Source organism: Pipra filicauda, unplaced genomic scaffold (assembly GCF_003945595.2).
Source record: "Pipra filicauda isolate LSUMZ 115617 unplaced genomic scaffold, ASM394559v2 scaffold48_size3843733_pilon, whole genome shotgun sequence".
Taxonomy (NCBI): Eukaryota; Metazoa; Chordata; class Aves; order Passeriformes; family Pipridae; genus Pipra; species Pipra filicauda.
Window position 1 is genome coordinate 3,082,910 of NW_024104631.1, and position 21,220 is coordinate 3,104,129.

The 21,220-nt window shown below is 37.5% G+C and overlaps 1 protein-coding gene across 9 annotated transcripts in view; it reads left to right on the plus strand.

The window, feature by feature from the left end:
- The window catches only part of FARS2 (phenylalanyl-tRNA synthetase 2, mitochondrial), a 241,277-nt gene that overhangs the window by 41,168 nt on the left and 178,889 nt on the right, over positions 1 to 21,220 (plus strand). For 8 of the 9 annotated variants that reach the window (XM_039386529.1, XM_039386527.1, XM_039386526.1 and 5 more), the window contains one exon: positions 15,846 to 16,481. In XM_039386529.1, the coding sequence (XP_039242463.1) occupies positions 15,864 to 16,481 (618 nt within the window). In that variant the 5' untranslated portion in view covers positions 15,846 to 15,863. Of the gene's footprint in view, positions 1 to 13,266; positions 13,773 to 15,845; positions 16,482 to 21,220 lie in introns of those variants that run through there. The other variant, XM_039386531.1, reaches the window with a different exon arrangement.

Below are 21,220 nucleotides of genomic sequence, written 5' to 3' on the forward strand. Positions count from 1 at the left end.
TTTCTCAGTGGGATAGAATAAAGGTTGAAATTTTGAATGATCTGCTGGTGCATAAGACAGAAGTAGGACTAGTTATTCGTATGTGCAAAGTAGGACTTGATTGTTGAGAAATGATCTCATAGCATAGAAAATAAAAGGTGGAGGTGCTTGTTTGCACACTAGTAGCTGCCAATAGTTGGATGATGACAGCAGGATATTCTGAGGCTGTTTTAGTAGCTTTGATAGTCGGGCTTATGTTTTGGACTCCTGTAATTAATTACTGTGTGCTTGTAACAATGCAGGTCACAGTTGCTAGAGAAGAGGCAAATATGAAAGTATCCTTTCAAATATCAAAAAATAGTCTTTTGTTTCAGAACTTAACCTTTCACTTTTTCACTGGTGAATACTTTGTGTCATGGAATATATATGTATGATTTATTTGACATTTGTATCTATAGAAAGAAATATGGCAGGGGCTAAATTGTATGTCATGAAGCATTATGTGACATACTGAAAAATACACAGAATTCAATGTTGGGGTTTTTTTTTGTGTGTGTGGAGAGAGACAGCCAAACACAGCAGCATGACTACAGCTGGATATAAAGTCATCAGTATTTTTACTGTAGTGTTTTACTGGTGATGTCTTGTTTGCCTGTGGAATTGAAACAAACACTGATTAAGACGAATCCAAGTCTGCTGATATTTACACTAATTGCCCACAGGTTGCTCATGATGAAGTTGTGATTTTTGAGTGAAATGGTAGAAGTCAGCATGGCAGTTGTACTGACTGCACTAAATTTGATGCTCGTGGAACTTAAGCTGAAGAAAGTGTGGATACCGTTAGGATGGAATAATTATTTGAACAATTGAATGCAAGACATTCATATGAAGATGTAATGTTATTTACACAAAGTATCTTTGAACGTATCTGGTATGTCTGAAGGCTGTGTTCTAAAGTTCTCAGATTTGAGTTCAGGCCTTAAGGTGCAAATTCCTGCTGTGTGAGGTACATCTAGTGCAGGATTCAGGCATCAGAACTGTACATGATTTTATAGTTATCTTTATAAGGCTTACCTGGCAATGAGTTGGGTGCCACCCTTCTGCAAAGTGGTGAATTTCAGCTTGAAGTGTGAATATGTCATCTTCAGACATACCAAAAGATACTTTTTTTATCATTTATTTCCCAATTTACAGCAAACTTAGAAAAAGGGCAACAGAAAGTGCCTCAGGTTAAAAGACCAGTGAAATTTAGCTCTTCTTTTTCTGATGAAACATTTTGCTTTACCCACTTTACATGGTATCAAATTTAACATAATAACAGAGAAGTAATTTGAAAGTGTAAGACAGTAAAAGACCTTTCCCTAGTTTTCTACTTTGTTGTGAGAAGAATTTAAGGGGAAAATGTCTAATTTAGTGCTTTATAGTTATTTTATTTTAAATTCATATAGTGCTAAAGAAGACTGAATGCCCACAACAGGTCTATGACAGCAATGATAATGCAGGAAACTACATTTCCCCTGCTTCTATCTTAATTAAACAGCATCAACCTGGAAGCAAGAGGTTGTAATTTGTTATTATTTTTTACGTTTTCTGTCTTCCTGTACCCAGTATTGGATCTTCTGCTGTAATTATGAACAGAGGTACTGACTGTAATGATGTATTTTACACATGATTTTGCAATAGTCTGTGATTGAAGGTCCCTTCACTGGATGTAATTCTTCTTTAACTGATGTTGAAATGTTAACATCATGCCATGGTTGCTTTCCTTTCCTTTGAGCTGTATTTCTTGGTAGCTCTATAGTAATAAGTAAATAGGAATTGAAAAGACAGACTTCCGTTTCATTCGGCTTAAATTCAGGTCTTCACATCTCTCTGGTAAACTTGCAGTAAACTCACTCTTTTTTTTTTTCCGAATAACATGCCTTAAAGAAACAAAGTTCATTTTTTGTGGCATTGCTCTTCAGCTTTGCAGAAAATTTAAACATTCCTATCCAGTCTACTGATCCTTATTTATCAACTCTGTGGTGTCAAGGAGTGAACTACACACTGAAAGCAATCAGCAACTGTTTGTCAATCTAATTATTCTACTCTGTCTCCCAGCAGATGACAGAGAGAAGAACTGGAAAAAGAGAGTTTTCAACCCAGACGCCAGTGAGTGCATTGGAATGGCAGAAAATTAAATGCCATAAAGGCCCAGGGTAGTAGCTTTAACTTTCAGAATTAAAAAAAACTTCATCCTGAGACTTTTCATCCTTGGCTTAGTTACCTGATAGATTTTATGGAAATATTTCTCAACAAAGTTTAGTTGTTCTATCATGTCTAAGTAAATGTCAAAGGCAGCAGTTGGGCATTCAGGGTTTTATGGGGGGTTGACAGAAAATAATTGTTATTAAAAAGTCCCAAACAACATACACCAATACCCCTTCCCCTGTCCCAAACCCCAAACAACAAAAAACCGATGTCAAGTAATTTAAACTGATAATTTAAGAATGTTTTTCAGCCCTTATGTTATTCACTGAAATAATGTTTTAGCTTCATGTGAGTAATTTTTTTTTAAATAGTATTTGGTGTTCAGTCTGGCTTTAGCTAAGAACAGACCCCAAAACAGCTTTAGAAATGTCTGGACTGTCATGTGGTTGGAACAGGGCAGAGTCCTGCAACATCATCCAGCTGAGCACACATCTTGGTGTGGCTGGAGGGTGGTGAGGGTATGTAAACAACTGGAAATGTTTAGTTGTAATTTACAAATATTAAATTACAACGTGCAGGTTTATTTTAGAGGCACAGAAGTTAGGTGTTTACAATTATGCATTGAAATCTTTACCGTTTTGATTACTTGTTTTTGACTAAATTGGGAGTTCACATTTGGGCATTCAGTAGATTTGTAGAAAGTCAGGTTCGTCAGACATGATGAATATGATTTTGTCTACTCAACCTCAAAAGTAAAGTCCAATATTCATATTTTAATGTTACTTAGAAAATGAGATGATGTGCTATGCTAGACCAGATTTGGTTGTATCAAATAACAAGCTGGACAAATTTCCTGTAATTTTTTTGGTTCTTTGAGTATACATAGAGTAGCAGCATGAAAATAAAATTAATATTTTTTAAAGACCCAATAAGGTAATAACTACAGAGAAAAGAAACCCCAAAATATAACCAGTCAATCCCTATGTTGGTTACATGATAGCTTATATTTGGGAAATTGAACCAGTGAACTAGCAGGTACAGATAATAAAACAAGTCTAAACCATCATTTTTATTTCATAGGTCTGGGCAGTGGTCCCTGGAACTCCAGGAATTTAATATAAAAGGTTCGTAATGAAAAAATGTTAGTACACATCATAAATCTGTGGCCGTCTGAGTTAGATGTTGTATAGATGCTGGTTATGCTTTCCTTTGCTGAGTAAGAACTGATTGCCCTTACCTGTAGCTCATTATAGCAGTAGTCTCTTAGTTTTTATGTCTGCAAGGGAGAGGGACTGTGGCCATGCCTTTAATCTTAAACTAACTCATTGTGACCTTCCAGGTCCTGCGTAGTTGATTCTGGCGTCAGCAAGTCACTGTCTCCTGCCTTATTGCACATTTGAGACCTGCATCTCTGTTCAATAATGATTTGGTTTCAAAGCAAATTATAATGCTTTTAAATTAGACTGTTAATTTGCTTTCTGTGTGCCTACTGGTAATGGTAAAGATTATAATGTAGGATTATTTAGCACTAGTATGTGGTATCTGTCACTACTGACCTCACATTTCTTTCTGATTGCCTATACTGGTGCCACCAGGCATGACAATTTTCCTTTCTAGGTACTGTATCTTCCTTTTTCATCTCTAGTCTGCCTTTCATCAATGACTACTACAGTGGTAGCAACACATGGTGTAGGAGACATCTTTACTGTTTCATGACGCTGGTTAGATTTGCTTTCTTTTTCCTTTTCTACCAAGTTGTCATGGGCTTTTTTTGAGCTCTGCTGAGCTCTTGGACCTTGGTTCTGCAAAACTCTTCAGCAAATGCTCACTGCTATGCCAGGCTGGCACCAGGTGCTTTGGCCCCAGCAAAGCCAAATCATAAGGCTGATGACATTCTGTGGCTTTTGTCTAGGTTTTCACTGGTAAATATGATTTAAAAACTCTTAATCTTATGTGCTTTAGATCTCATTATGTATTGTGTTTGTTTGAATCTCAGATGACTCTTAGTTCTAACAACTGATACAGGAGAGACAACCCACCGTGTAATACTCTTTTCCCTGGCTGGACTGGCAGACTGATGTGATTCACTCTGCATAATCTGAGGCAAGAGCAGCAGCACAGTTAGATGCAATGTGAAACTTTCTCCAAAGAGGCACCTAACAAACAGAGTTTGGTGGATGACAAGTTGACCATGAGCCAGCAGTGTGCTCTTGCAGCCAGGAGGGTCAGTGGTCTCCTGGGGTGCCTCAGGAAGAGTGTGACCAGCAGGTTGAGGGAGGTAATGCTGCCCCTTTACTTGGCCCTAGCGAGGACACATCTGGAGTGCTGTGTCCAGTTCTGGGCTCCTCAGAACAAGAACAACAAGGACCTACTGGAGAGGGTCCAGTGAAGGGCCACAAAAATGATGAGGAGTCTGGAGCATCTCTCTTATGAGAAGAGACTGCAGGAACTGGGCCTGATTAGTCTGGAGAAGACTGAGAGGGGATCTCATCACTGCATGTAAATATCTCAAACGTTGGTGCCGAGGGGATGTTGCTAGACTCTTTTCGGTGATGCCCAGCGACAGAACAAGGAGTAATGGCCATAAACTAAACCACAAGAAGTTCCACCTCAACATGAGGAAGAACTTTACGTTGAGGGTGGCAGAGCACTGGAAGAGGCTGCCCAGGAAGGTTGTGAAGTCTCCCTGTCTGGAGACATTCCAAAGCCACCTGAATGCATTCCTGTATAACCTGCTCTAGGTGACCCTGCCTTGGCAGAGGTGTTGGACTAGGGGATCTCCAGAGGTCCCTTCCAACCCTAACTGTTCTGTGATTCTGTGATATAATTTCCTCGTTGAAGTAAATGCTGTCTTTGGTTCTGGTAAATGTGGTGAGCAGAGGTGAAATCCTATTTAGAAGAAGACAATTTGTGAATGCCATGTTGGATTGCAGGCCAACCCTGCTATAGGCCAGGTCCAGTAGCAATAGTCTGTCCCATGCCGCTTCACCAAGTTTGTTGCTTTCTTCTCTCATATCCCTGTTTGCCTTAATAATACTTCATTTATATACCTTCCCATCTTCCCTAAATGTCTTCTGCCTCTCCAGTTGATCTTTCCTGGTCATGCTAAATATGTAATTGTAATTACAATGTCATTGAAGTTTGAGCCACAATACAGACAGAGCAATGACTCTGTAATTCTTGCTCAAGGAATGTAGGTTTGAGCCTTAAAGTTCTGCACATTCAGGGAGAAGGTTGTTTCAGTGGTAATAACTCGGTATTTCTGAACTATTCAGCTTGGTTCCTAAAAAGCAGTTTTGGCAAGCTGCTTTCAGAAGGTTTTGATTCTATTCACAGTAGCCATTATACATGCTAAAATGTTGATAAAATGATATTGCAAACGACAAAAAAATTCTGAACATGGAGAAAAATGACAACGTAATCAAAACAATTTGGAAAAAAAACCACACCAACGTATTCAAGTACAGTGCTTTTGACTTGGGAGCTGCCGGACTAATGGATATAAATAATGCAATACTTTTCCCATGAGGGTATTGTAGAGCTTAATTGGTTAATGGCTGAAAAGCACTTTGAAATCCAATGTAGAGATATGGTTTGGAAGAGCAGAGTGCTGCTTAATGAAAGTCTAAATGCTTCTGCATAACACTGTTCTGGATATATGTCAGTGTGTCCAATTGGCGTCAGTGGTGATTGAATCCACGGATCACATTGTTGGACATATTTAACATTTGGCAAAGTGACTATGGCTATGTTTTGGTAAACCATCATACAATATTACTTTGCTTTATTTGCTAATAGGACCATCTTCTTTTTAACAAAAATTTTAGATTACTTTTTAATATACGGTGATGCTTTGCATGCTTTTCAAATTTGCTTACAGTAAAAATTAGTGATGTCCCTTTAAAAACTAACCCTTCAAATTTATTATATAAAGAATGCTATATAAAATTATAGTATGCCTGGCCCTAAAACATACTTATATTAAAATTATATGAAAATTTATGAATAAATATAAAACATGGAGTCTGATGGAAACTTTTTTTAATCCTTTTGTTTTGCAAGTTCCTGTTATGAGGAAATGAGACTTGGAAACTCAGAGAACTGATTTAGATCTTTAGTCTGTTTAGGGAGTATAGATTTTAACATGTGATTTGACAGAGTGGTCAAATTTTGTCTTTGTTTTTCTTCACTGTGATTTGTGAGGAAACCTCAAGAAGAGTGTATGTGTTTGGTCTTGTGTATCTTTCTCTGTGTTGGTTTTGGTTTATTTGATTTATTGGAATTGGTTTTTTTTTTCATTTGTTTATGTGAATTTTCAATAATTAAGTGGCTTCTGTGTTGCCACCTTTTAGCTCCCATATTACATGGTAAGCAATTTATTTGCGAAGAACATCACTAGAATAAATGTCTTGAATGAATCAAGATTTGAAAACAAGAATTCTAGACTTAGAGCAGCTCACAGTCCCTTTCAGAAGTTAGTATCTGTTATTACTAATTCTGAATCCGAAGAATTTTTATATTTAAATATTCCCATTCATTAACTTATTGTTTTCTTCCAAAGCTTATGAGTATGGACAAGCAAATGAAAGTGATTTTTTTTTTCCTTCCCCTTTTCTCTTTTAAGTGCTTAGTTTGTACTGCCCTAGCTTGGCATCTTATTATTAGCCTCTTTGTGTGGCTGCCAAGGTTTATTGCATAATTTTCTTGACAAATGGCTTAGTCATTAATATTTCAGCTCTGTTCCTACCAGCCTCAGAGAAGTGGTATGCCCCAGGCAGGTAAATGTAGTGCCTTCCTTAGAAGCCTTCTAATCTTTTCCTTAAATGCTTTGTCAGAGCCCATAACAGATAAATGAAGATGCAGTTCATACTAGGGATGACTTATTTGTACACACATGACCATACATTTTCTAACTAGGAGGTCTTGGACTGCAGTGGAGTTTCCACTGCAAGCATCTGCATATTCTATTCTTTATCCCTACTGAAATCTGTGAGACTTATTGATTCTGAAGTAAAATCCATAGAGATATTTGTGTCTGTCTTTCTTTTTTTGTTGAAATATGCTGTTGAAAAATGCATAGTCCTGATAAAGGCTCTGTCTGTTCACACTTTCATTATTTCTATAACGGAGGCCCACCAAGGAATGATAGTCAAGCTGAGTCAGAGTTTGAGTTGAGATCAAGTTCACATCACAGCTAGGTCTGAGGTGTGGAACTCTGGTGATATTTTGGCTCAAGATCATAGCAAATTTGTGAAACTGATCTCTTTAAAGGTTGATGTGACAGAAAATTGATGTGACAGCAAACTTATAATACTCCTCCTGCTATTTAGGGTTGAAACATCATAAAAAAGGCTTGTTCGATTTAAATATTGATTGCATACATATTATAACCATGAAATAACTCCCTGATCTAAAATATTAATTATATTTTTTATTTCATAATAATACTTAAATTATTCTTTTAAACTACAGTGTGTTGGCTAAGGTATTACTAAGGAGGGCATCTGGAGATCTGTGGTAAGTCATGGATTTCCCTAGTTCTCCTGAAGAACGGACGGAGAATCATTACTGCAGGGAAACAGCAGGTAAAGCTGAAGACTTTTTCTCGTTTGTGGATGAACTGAGTGATTCATGTTAGCTGCCTCCTCTGGCACGACGTGTCTCAATCATTCTGTTTTCTTACTATTGAGTGGACTGGGTTTGTTTCTGAGACGTCAGAAACTTGGGTTGTTGGGCATGTTGAATATTTTGCAACTGAAGTTTAAATGTAGCCCATTGGGTAGCATGTGCATTGTATCTGGGTGTGTAAGATGTTGCTGAGTTTCTTTCTGCCATTTCCCTGGAGGATACAGGCAATCATTATTTGATTGGTGAATGACGCCTTCTGAGTTGAAGGATATCTTCTTTGTCTGCCACAGGCACCTCCAAAGGGCTAGGCTGCTGTTGCCATTGCTGGGAAGGATCCCGCCCTTCTGGTGGCTGTGCTTGAGTGGTTGAGCCATTCTGCCTGCAACTCTAGAACTAAAGCATATACTTATAGCTTTATATTTTTCTGCAGTGTATTGCAGTGTGCTGCTTCACCCCACAGAGATCACCAACACGTGGTAACACACCCAGAGGTGACTTTCTCTATGTGAGAAGCAGGGCTGAGGTTCAGGAGGTTCTGCTGTTTAAGGGATACAGTCTGCACCACACATATGGCCCCCCAGACTGCAGTTTTTGTTTTATGGTGTAGTATTTTGCATTACCATAATAGAAATTATTAAGGCTTGAAATTAATTACTTAAACTTCCTTGGCTATCCTTTGCATTGTTACTGAGTCTACACATCCAATTCTTGGTATTTAATAACTGACTTCATAAAAGTTATTGCTCTCTCCTCTTGTTAAGGCAGGATAAGGTCTCTATTGTTCAATTATGCCCAAATAGTGTAGTTAATCCATGAGAACTAAGAAAGTACACCACTACACATAAATACAGCTAATATTTAATTTCTGAACAAATTTATTTGTACTCAGATGAAATTCTGTAGGAGTAAAATTCTTGTTGGAATATACCTCTGTAGAAAAATACAGATAATTGAGTTGCAGATATTGAAGATAAAAAGAAGACAGAAGAGGTAGTGGTCAACTGTTGACTACAGTGAGGATTTTATAGGTATTTGAAAGTCTGTCCCTTTCATCTGACAGTTATTTACAATATGTCTTCTAACGCAGAAAGCTGTTTGGCAACATTTTCAAGGTACTGGAAAAAGAATATTCCCTCACCAGCCAAAGGTAGTGTTTTTTCAGATTGTGTTCCATGAGAAATGGATATATTTAAAAGCAGGAGACACATTTGAGAATATTTAAGAATGATTTGTGCATTGCCTTTTCACAGTCTGTAATTTGCAATATAACATGTTCAAAATGTGTTTGGATAATGAGGATTTTCCCTTAAAATATGGAATCGACTATTAGCTGTTTTGTGTCCTTGTGGAGAAAGGGGAGAGCACAGGTATGTCAGCAGGAGCTCAGGTTCACAGCTGCTTTATTTTCAGTAGTATTGTGTGCCTTAGTCATAGATGGCACACTATTGAAAGCTATCACTAAAGGGCCTTATTGCCATTTCTTCAGTAAATGACAGAGTCTGTTTTAATTTGTGCAAAAATAAATCAAGAAATAATTGATGTATAAATGAGAGAAAAACAGATATTGTTTCTGAGCAGGGGTGATTTTCCGTAATTTAATCTACTGTCATGCATATATATAATATTTTTTTCAACAATAATGAAATCATTGAATTTCCTCTGAATTTGCTTGATTTGCTTTTATTCATCTGTTTTTTTTCGGTTTAACTGAAAATAATATGATTAGACGGTTCACCTTAAACTTCTGAATTTTGCATATTAGGGAGTTTGGTGTCTTTCCATCCCCCCAGACATCTGAATTTGTTAACTTCTATTGTCAATTATGCTGTATACTTTTCTCTTTTGAAAAATTGTATACTGTCTGACTAGCAATTTGATGTACCTGATTAGCTTGCTGATCACAAATTCCAGTGTGTGGATATTCTACTTCTGAACTGCTTAAACCACATTCACTGCAGGTTGTCTTGAAACCTGATTATGGCAGAGTCTAATACCAGCTTGACAGCACAGCTACAGAGTTTGCAAGTGTTTTGGCTACTGAAATGCATTTTTGTTGTCTTGAATCATATATCTGGAAGCATTATCCTTTTAGTAAGTGGGAAACTTATGAATAAATCTGAACAATCCTGGAGTGACACTGTTTATCAGGGGAACTAGAGCCTTTGGGAGACCGCATGGGGAACTGAAACTTGTTGCAGTGGGATGATATTTGTCATCATTTGCAATATCCAACCTGAAGCTGAATGGTGAGTGGAATCAAGGGATGATTCAAAAAGTTTTAAAAACTGGTGCTTGCCTAGATGTGTGTTTCTTTCTCCAAAAACTTGCTGCTCACTATGACTGACTTAGCCAATCTTGCAGTCCTAAAGAATGGTAAAGGTGTTTGAAGGTGGGCCTCAGAAGTAAGGACCACATTTTCTGTGCTTGCCTTCAGGTGCTCATGTATGTAAGACAGGCCATGAAATGCTGGCTTTTATTCAGACAATAGGCATCTTCTGGATTAGTGTAAAAGGAGCATGGTTGCTAATACCTTTTATTTCATGTTTAAGAAGTTCTTATATGTAGCACTGAGAGAAAGCAGGGTCATGCCTTATCCCAGAAAGGTTTTTTTAGTTTTCTTTCTTGATATTGCAAGCTGCAAAATGTTGCTGAAGGTGACATCATGATTAATGTATCACCATTACAGTGCAGTCAGCCAGCCAAGTTATGAAACATTTTTGCTTCAGTTAAGAGAAATAACAAAATAAAAAAAATAAGTTATTCTCTGTGTTTCATGGAACTTGCTGACAGATTATTAACTAGATGAGCTCCAAGTATATGAAAAAATTAAGAGCCAAATAGTTGAAGGCTATGTTATCTTGCCAATGCTTGGTAGTGCTTGCAGCATTTTATTCGGTTGGTTGTTCAGCCGTCATCAGGGGCATCTAATAATGTTCTGCCCTGGGAAGGTCAGGTTCTACAAAGCATCCATTCTAAGTTAACTGTAAGACTATTTCAGAGGTCTGTGTGTGTTGCATAAATTCAGCATACTTGGTAACATTGAAAGTCTGTTCTAGTGTGCAACAGTATATCAGCATTTTAAAATGAGCAAGAAAAAAATCTGAACTTGTTATTAGTATTACATGCAAAATAATTTATGTTATATCCTGTGCTATATAGATATGGTCATGGCAATACAATGATATTTGCTGCTGTAAGCCTGCATAGTTTTCAAAACTAAAATTCAATGCTTAGCTAAATTGCTAAGCAGACTGGTAAATGTCCAATTTTAGCAGCCTAACATATGTTTATAGTTTTTGTTTTAACATATGCTATGTTGGTTGAACTCCCCTCCCCACACATACGGTAGATAAAAGCTGTCACATCACAAAATGGTGGCAGCCCAACTTTTCTAACATTTTCCATGGCACTTCAGAGTCTTGCATTAATTAGCTATTCTTGGATAGGAGACAGACTCTCATCTTCATAGAATTTTGGTTTCAAACCCGTCATGTACTTGAGTTTATGTATGCAGTAGCCCATCTGTGTTTCTGCAGCCATAAGCTGTAAAAAGCACAGGGCATAGAGAAAAGCAGTCAGCAAGAGTGAGGCTGCCCTTGGCTCATGGACAATAATACCTAGCAAATGACCATGCAAGCAGCCCCATTTGGTTCACTGTGGCTCTAGTTTGCTCAAACAGGAGCATTCTTTCTCTTCCACTTCTCTGTGAGAGGTGAGTGAATAAAACAACGCTGGTGCACAGCCCTTATTCTTTTCATTGTGAGCTGCTAAACTACCCCTCTTTTGTCCTCCTTTTTCAAGACAATTTCACCAAGTCTATGATTCTTTCCTAAACTTCAGTTGAGCAGAGGAGAATTGTGACAAATACCACTGCAGCTGTGATAATGCTGTCTTAATCCTTGCTGCACTGTGACATGGAAACCTGGATTTAAACATGAAAGGACATGCCGTAACAGTAAAGCAGTATGATCCCTTATCACATCAAACTGCCTTTTGCATGTGCTCCAAAATCATGATATTTTTTGTCTGATGTACTCTGTGTGCCATTTCCCTGTTGTTAAGTTCTTGACTGTGGTGTGCTCCAGCATGTGTACTGTCTGCTGAGCTGCTGCATGGGGGTGGTTGGTTTTCTGTGGGGGATGAAGGAGCCTTGTCCATCAAGTGAAACTGCTGTAGATATGTCACAGGGTCTGTGGTAGAGGACTGACATTGGCAAGTGCGGTCACATCTGTGCATGGTCTATGCACAGCATGGACAGAGTTGTTCTGATTCCTTCATCCCTGGGGGGCATGGGTGCTACCTCCTGCCCTCTGGTCTGCCTTGAAGCTGCTCTAAAGCTTATACGCACATGCAGGCATAGTTCCAAATGTATTGCCACAATGTAATGTATGATATCATCCCCCTCAAAGCTCTGAGTTCCTGCACTTGTATTACACATCTCAGTATGGAGATTGAGGGACTTGAGGCCCATGGAGCTTCAGATGAGCTGCTGAGGGACCCTGGAATGTGTTGGTGGCAGTGTCTGGGTAAGTATCTGTGTAATAGGAGATCATGGGCCTGGTGCTTGCATGTCCACCTGCAGTGCTTTGAGAAACCCCACCAGGAGCTGCTGGCAGGACAGCCTGCTTCCAAAGCCCTGCCTCAGCTCCCAGCTGTGAGTTGGAGCCACTGTCAGGCTCCGAATGCGTGACCCACTGGTAATGCTGGTGGAGTGCTTTACCATCCTTGGATTGTAGATGCCAGTGGTGGTTGTTCAATGTTTATTTCCCATTTATGTACTTGTTTTCAGCTACAGGACCTGCAGCTGCTGTTTGGCTCGCTGTGCTTGTTAGCTGACTGGCAGTCCTTTCTGTGGGATTCAGGTTTTGTCAGTGTGCACAGAAACCAGTTTTGTTTCACTGCCAAATAATAAGCATGGTGGAAATAAAGAAAGAAAATTATAAATTTAAACTGTTTTTTTGTAGATGTTTAGGTAACTGTAGACAGAAATAAATAGACATAAATAACTGTCTGTTTGTTATTAAGTGAACATAAGTAATTAGTGTGTTCTTAACACTGGGTATGTATTGGTATGAGAAAGGTAAAAAGATGTCTTTATCTTCCAGTATTGGTCTCCACCTTGGTAAACGTTATTTTGATTTGAATATTTTGTGTACGGTGTACAGAGTGTAAACATGTTTTTCTTTTCTTTCTTCTCTGTGGCTTCTCTCCCCAAATCTAAGTTATGACCAGCTGAGTTGGACTAAGTCCAATACCATCTTTCTGTAAAGGTCCTGGAAAAAGAATACATGGGTCTGTGGTGAGAGAGGGAAGCAGCAGAGTGTTGGTGAAGGACTTCAGTGTTGCTGGTGCTCTCTATGATACCATGTCAGTGGCTCCTTTAGTGCATGTTTGCTGTTGTTTGCAGTACTTGGACGTTGGATAACTCATCAGAAAAGATTGTATAACTGTAACATTTTTCCTTACTGCTCACAGTAGATTTTGCTTCAGATTGGAATAATAGCACAGGTAATAATGCCATTTAACTATCTAAGGCACAAGCATAATGTTAGGATGAAAACTCTGATACAACTTCTTCTGTAGGTTTTTCTCCCGTACAGGTTTGTGAGGAGTATATATCACTTGCTCAGAAAAATTAGTGTTTCTGAACTATCAGGAACTGATACCAAAATGTTGCTCATTACAAATGCTGAAATATCAGATATGCCCTTAGAGATGTATACGTTAGAGACTCCCTGATAAATAATGAGTCTTAAAATAAACAGAGGAACAAATAAAAATCCCCCCTCCCCAACACTTATGGATCACGTTCTAATTTCTCTTTCCATAGATTTATAATCATGAGAACTCTTTCTGTGAAAGTTCAACTTCTCATATGGTTGTCTGATTCTCAGAGGAATGATACTTAGGAAACCAGCAAACATCACGAGAATTACAATAAAGTCACGAGAGTTTTTTGTACATTACAGTTATGTGTAAGTTTTGAATTGAATTTTTTAGAAAAATAAATGTATGGGCAGATGGTGATATTTACTTAAGGGAAGCTGAATTCATTATCTGACTAGAACTGGATATTTCAAGCAGCTGTTTAAAAATGAGAATTTTCTTTCCATGAAGGAGAATGTATGTTTCGGAAAAATGGAACCTCTTCTCAGAATGTAAGACTGTCCCTTGTTTAGCCTGTGTCAGAGGGGTTTCTGTGTCTGTGTGAATTCATTTATGGGTGAACTTTCTCAGTAATGGTCAATAACTAATTTGGTGAAATAGTTTTGTAAACTCTTAACTGGCCCCCCTGCCAAAGGCAGTCCTTCTTAAAGGTTTCAAAACTAGATAAGAGTTGCAACTGCTCTTTACTTCTGAAGATATCCGACCAGAAAAAGGATTAAAGCAAATATTATGCTGCCTGCCAAATTTAATTTCTGTCTACCTGACTTGCCTTTATTTTAATTGATTGAGATACAATTACTGCATGAAACAGACCCATAGAGAACATCTAGGCATAAGACAGGAGAAAGGAGGCCAAATGTGAACATACCCATTGTCTTTTACAGTTTTGTTTTTTTTTGACTATATTCTGCTATGTGTTTATTCTATTCACATACATATTTTAAAGCACGACAATATGAAAAATAATCTTAACTTGCTCGTTCTTTATTTACATTTGTTTCTCTTATGTTCCTGTGGAAAGTAAGCCAGATTGTAATCCCAGCATAAAGATGGAAAGGCATCTCTTGAAAAGTGTGCTGTATTCATTGTTAATGTCTTGTCTTCCCCCGGTTCTTTAAGATGACTTTCACAGAAAACTCTTTCACCCAGGAAACCTGTGGCCCTCTATTTCTTGGTTCATAGGGAAATACAAGCCAGTTTGTTTGGAGCAGATGTCTTTACCCAGTGACTTAACTTCTAATACCTCTGTTTTCCCATTCTGTAATAAGGAAATTGTAATGCTTTAATTATTTTACTGGAATTTATGCTAATATTTCTGAAGCTCAACTATAGATTTTCAAGAAATTTTGCATTTCAAAGTAATTTGGAGTGACCGAAAGGTTCATCATCCTCAAAACTTCTTGGTTTTGTAAGTCTCTCTTTGAACGCTGCAGAGTAATGCAGCTGTGTATGCATGAAACACAAAGCCTGTTTGTAAATAGGGAGGATGTGTAAAGATGGCCCTTGGATAGGAAATGAGTACTTCAGTCCAGACAACTTTAAGAATCTCATCACCTCATTTGCCTTCCTGATATCTGACAACCTTGTCTGCCCAGTACAGCAGTGGAAGCTGTAAAAATAGCCTTCCTGGGAACATGTGGAAAAAGGGATTTTGTGCTTGCCCCAAAATGCTAACACTGGTTCTGACTATATGGGGCCTTTATTGAGAATCTTGTGCAATACTCATAGTGAACTTAATGTTCTGTTTATATATAAATAAATGGCTTGTGGTCTAACCATCTGTTTGTTTGTTTGTTTTTCAAAGTGGTTCAGTAGTTTGAAAGGTTAAACTGGTTTCTGTTTGGTGTTAAGTAAGAATTAGTGGTGATTGCAGTGTGTGCCACATACATCAGGTTGATCCGAAACGTGTTCTGCAGCTTCTGGTAATGGGGGGAGGTGATACAACAAGAAGTTAATGCTTGGGGTTTTATTATAAGCAAGTTCTGCCTGCCAAAGGCCACTGTTAAATTTGAGTTTCTTGGAAGTAATGTTTGGTTATTGCCTCATGTTTTAACTGGATGAAAAATACTGTTCGAAAGAAGGTCTGATGTTTATTCAGCTGTAAAGAGCATTTTCTAGAACAGGGCTAAAGATAGTTCTGGAGTCATTAATACTGATGCAGTGATGCAGAAGCCCGATAATTGAATAAGATATCCTAGCTGAAATTTGATCACAAGGATATTTTCCCTCCTCTGAAGTCAAAACAGTGGTTTATAACAGAAACGTGGTCATACTAATCTAGCAGACATTTGGATTCATGTATACCTGAGACACTAGCAATTCCTACAGCAAGATTGCTGTTCCTAACTCAAATTTTTTTAATTCTTTTTTTACTTCTCTAGATTATAAAAAAGTTCACAATGGCAATGCTGTGGAAGTTCATGAGAGTAGCTAAATATTCGAAAACAGCTTTATCACCAAAAGTAAAGGTAAGAGGAATTCCCACCCATTCAAGGCATTCTTCATCCAAGTCTGTACCTTCAGATTTTGCTGCCAGTGCACCATGCTCAAATACTGTGGAACTGCTTGGTAAAACTTATCCTCAGGATGACTACAGCAATGTCACAGAGAAGATTCTTTCCAAGGTGGGGAAGAACTTGCACAACAGAAAACATCACCCACTGTGGCTAATCAAGGAGCAGGTGAAGGACCACTTCTACAAACACTATATAGGACGGCGTGGGACTCCACTCTTTTCTGTTTATGATGGTCTTTCTCCAGTGGTTACAGTACAGCAGAATTTTGATAGTTTACTTATCCCTCAAAACCATGCCAGCAGAAGGAAAGAGGATAACTATTACTTGAATCGTGACCACATGCTAAGAGCACATACATCAGCTCATCAGTGGGACTTGATACACTCTGGCCTAGACGCCTTTCTGGCAGTGGGAGATGTCTACCGGCGAGATACAATCGATAACACCCACTACCCAGTCTTCCATCAGATGGAAGGAGTTCGACTCTTCTCCTGTCATGAGGTAAGAATTCTCTAGTTGGGGTGACAGAGACTTTGGGTAAGTTGCGTGGTCTTGTGTTTGCTGCGAGCAAAGTTCATGCACGAAAGTGTGTTACAGCAACACATGTTATGCTGTACATTGATAAAGATGGATCATGCAGTAATACTTTGAGAAAAATATAGACAGAAAATGTTGAATTTGAAAACTGTAGACTTCCCCAGAAAAATATGAAGAAATGAAAAGATAATATTGTTGAAAGCTAAAAAACCATAGCCTGAAAGGAAACAACTTGTTCAGTTAATGATCTGCACAATTCAATTATATTTCTATCAACAACTCTCTTCTGGTGAGATCACTTTACCAAAAGCCTATCAAATTATACTTGAAGGACTCATGGGTGTGAGTTGTTACAGCTACATCCAACGTGCAGTTTTTATTGTTGTCTTTTTTCTTCTTTTAATAGCACTGACTGTAAATGAATGTCATTTTTTAAGGTAATTTTCTATTTTTCAACTCATCCTAAAGCTGCATTGAAGGATTCTGTTGTAGCCAATCCTTATGTGTGTGTGATGCATACACAGTAAACTCATTAGAGTCCAGAAGCATCAGCTAAAGAGCTCTAGGTAGATGTCCAAGATTCTTAAGTTTATATATTTTGTTTGCACAGCTTGCATGTTCTGCAAGTGCCTGGGTGTCATTAAGTACTCTGCTGCATCATTGATCAGTGGTAAATATAAGCCAGTTTGTTTTCCAAATAGTAATTGATTTGTATAATTTGTGTACGCTTGTAGCAATACTGCCAAATTCACATTTCTATAACTAAAACTAGCTTATTCTAATAATACTGAGATGTAGACCTTCTTAATGTGGTTGCCAATGGGTGACAGAAGCTTGGCAGGGAAGCCTGATGGGTTTGGATGCCTGAGGGAAAACCAGGGTAATCATAGAGCACTGCTTTTCTCTGTGATGGGAGGTGTTTGCACTGCCTGCACTGGTGTTTCCCACCTCATGTGGCCACTGCTTCCCCCAGTACAAACACATTCCTACCTCTGCAGGTGTTCTGTGAGCTGTGTGGTGTGGAATCCAGCCTGCAACTGCTTCTTTGGTAACCAGGAAATGGAAGTCTTACAGACTTCTCCGGTCTTCTTTATTTGCTGTTCTTTTCCCATAGGCCTACTTATGAAATACAATCAGAGTATATGGAAAAAATGTATAATACTATATTAAGAAAATACCATTTCTTAATGTTTTTTGTTCATGACTTTTTTTTTTTAACTTGAGCAGAAATTCAGGCATTCAGATGTAAAGGTTTTATCTGCCACAAAATTATAATATCAACATTCTTGCAGGATGAAATTTCTGCAAATTTAGGTATGATTGATCTAATTATTGAAATCCTTGTTAATGAATATACCCCTTAAGGAATTTTAATCTTAATGACAGACTATTTCTTTCTATTCTACAAATTTAATAATAGGAATAGTAGGATTTTAATAACTGGGAACAGAGTATACAGAAATGTTCAGTGTCATATTCTATCTAGAAAAATGCAATGTTTAACAATCTCATTCATTTTACTGGAAATTGCTTGTTTCTTTTTATCTTCTTTCTTGCACCAAGAAAACGATTGAAATATTGGAGAACATTAATAGCTGATGGATTTGAAATTAGCTATGTGCTGGAAAATGTATCTGTCTCTCTAAAGAATGAAAGTCCATTGGACTTTCTGTATTGATAAAGAAAGAATAGTGGTGTGGTGTACAATGCGTAAAGTCTTGTTTATTGGGCAACATGCAGAAATTCTAAACCTGAGCATGATCTGAAGCATTCTTTTTTGCTTCAGTTCATGTTTAAATGTTGATAGAGCCTTGCCATATGTAACGCTTTTTACAGTCATAATCACAAGAGCCTCGTGGAAAAAACTGAATGTGTAATTCTGAAATTTCACTGGGGACTGTTCCTGTGTTTTATATTCTGGTTGCCTGTTCAAAATAATCCACATTTAAATAATTCCAGAGGAACTACCTGAGCGGAACAAAGACTAAGTAGAGGTAATACTACATGAGAGAAATATTCTAATAATAATTTATTTGTACTCATGTTTAAATTGCAACCCACTGAGCAGAAATGTGTGAATGTCAAGGCCTGTTACCCTTGCTTCAAACTTTTCATTCATAATCAGGCTGCAATCTCCGGGAAGATGAAATTTCCACAGTACCAAGGATCAGAATCTTTGGAACCGAGGGAAAAAGTGCTAGCTCTTAGCTACAAGTCCTGGGTACATTTCATCTTATGGCCAATAGAGTAATTTTACACGCTGTAGTCAAGACTAGGTTAAAACTCCTGCCCTGTATTCAGTATAATCTTCTTCATATCAAAGGTAAAGTCAACACAGTGGAAGTAAGAGCTGGAAAAACAAATCAGAGTTTGGCAAATTTACAGTGTTTATTCTGAGATATTTGTGAGCTGTTTGTCTCTTTGGCTTCATGATGGTTGGTTGATTATTTTTTAAAGAGAAAGTTAATCTATAATTTAAAGATGGGCAGGTAACTGATGCTTTTCTGTGGCTTTGTTTGAGTGCAGATATTAAAGTACTAAAGAAATTACATCTTCCAAACTAACTCATTGCTAAAAGTTAGAATAATTCATGCTTAAATTTCTCATAAACTTTTAAAAAGTGTCCTTGGACTGGCTATCAAAGAACATTTGAAAATCTATTTAGACATGTTTTCAATATATTTAAAAATATTTTAGGTAATTATTACCTGAATGTAATATATAAAACAGTTAGAAATGAACTAATATAAATAGTTAAAACCAGAGCCAAAAATAGCTTCCTAGATCTGCTTCAGATCTGAACATAAAATGAACTGTTTTTCTTAAACAGTACCCCCAAACAGTCTTTCTTTTTTATTATCCTCCTCCAACATGCCTGTTTTTCTTCTGATGGTTGTTTAGATTTTTGCCTTTCTATGGATTATGGTTTTTTTCCTTTTTTTAGTGTTTTGGATTGGCAATTTTGATACTACTATAGTCAGATTTGAACTGGCTAACTTTCCTGGGTGGATTATAAAAGAAATTATTTCTCTGCTATGCCGTTGTCTTTGATGCAGTTCCACAATTTATGGAAAAGAGAAAAAAATCTCAATAAATTGCACTTTTTGCATGTCAGCCAGAAGAGGGAGCCAATATAAACCCATTGGCAGTCAATGAACAGCTTTCAGTTGATATAAAAAAATGTTTACACATTGGAAGGAGACTTCATACGGTGTTTTATAGTCTGTACTGAATTATACATAAATTTTAAGGGGAACAGATGCTAAAACATAGGAATCGCTCCTCTAATTCAGTAACCTTGTTCCAATGGAGGCCAATACTAGATTGTTTAGATGAAGAAATGCATGTTTGTGCTAGAAGTAGTAGGGATAGATCTTTATTCTGCACTGAAATGTTTATGGTGGAAACAACAACTTTTTTTTAGGATACAATGTAAAAATGGTAGATATTCCAGTTACAAAGGACTACTTCTCCAAAGCATTCTATATAAATGCAAAAAAAAAAAAAAAAAAAGAGTTACTTCTAGTGTTTATATCCTGAAATGTAGAGAGTCTTAATCTAGGTAATATAAAAGGAGATTTTTCTAGTTGTCATCTAAATACGTACTCCTTTCCTCATCTTCCCATGTTTGTATACCTTGACAATAATACTTTTGTATTGTTAGAAAGAAAAAAAAAGTTGCTTTTGTCCTTTTCCTTATGCTTTGGGATAGGTATGAACACTTGATTGACCAATAATCTACAGGAGTTTTTTGTTTGTTTTTGGTTTTTTGTTAAATCAAGTGCTATCCTAGGTTTTCACTTGCAAAACAAGTGTCTTTAGATTTGACTTCTCCAAAATTCTGTATGCTACTGCAGCTTTAGACACTGTACTTCTGCTCTGACACTGTATCAAAGGACAGCTCCTTCTTGTCTTCAGTCACTTTTTTAATGCTCACATGTAAAGGAATTTAAATCAACTTATAGTGTTCCAGAGATCAGCCTATTATATGTAGTGATTTGGAGCTTTTACAGTATGTTTGAGAATACTCGTGTATGTAACTGGGAGTCATAATAGCAATGATTAGCTGAGCACTGAGGAACAAATATTTTAGAAGGTTTAAGTGGCCAAGGAAAGGTACTCTTCTTAGCCCTCTGCCACTCATGGATAGGGTTGTGAGCAAAGCATCAGTCCCAAGGAGCCTTAGAAATGCCTCTCTTTCTCTCAAGGAACAGTGAAGGGTGTCCAGGAGCAGAGGCACCTTGATAAGAAAAAGAGTAGCAGCATTACTTTTCTAGAATATTCTGAGATGAATCTATTCCTGCAGTTTGGCTGAGTGGTAGGAATAGAAGGCCTGTCTAATTCAGGTGGAACTGACTTCACTTTTGCAGTTGTCTATCTTAGTTGTGCATATTGTAGTATTCAGTATTTTCCCAGTTGTGGTATATAAATCATGCCATAATAAATAGATCTTCACTGGTCTGAGGACCCAAATTGTATTCTTTGTTATTTTTAGTTGAAAATTTGACAGTGAAGGACATCAGAAGGTCTGTGAGATTTTCACAGTGGTCCATGGTCTAGAAAGTTCGAAAACCACTGGTGCATCTTTTATTGCAAAGACGTTATGTAAAATATTTTTTTGAACTTTGTCTTACTTTGTGTCATCCAGCTAAAAAAAAAATAAATCCAACAATACTGTTCAGAATAAAGCAGTTAAGTCTATT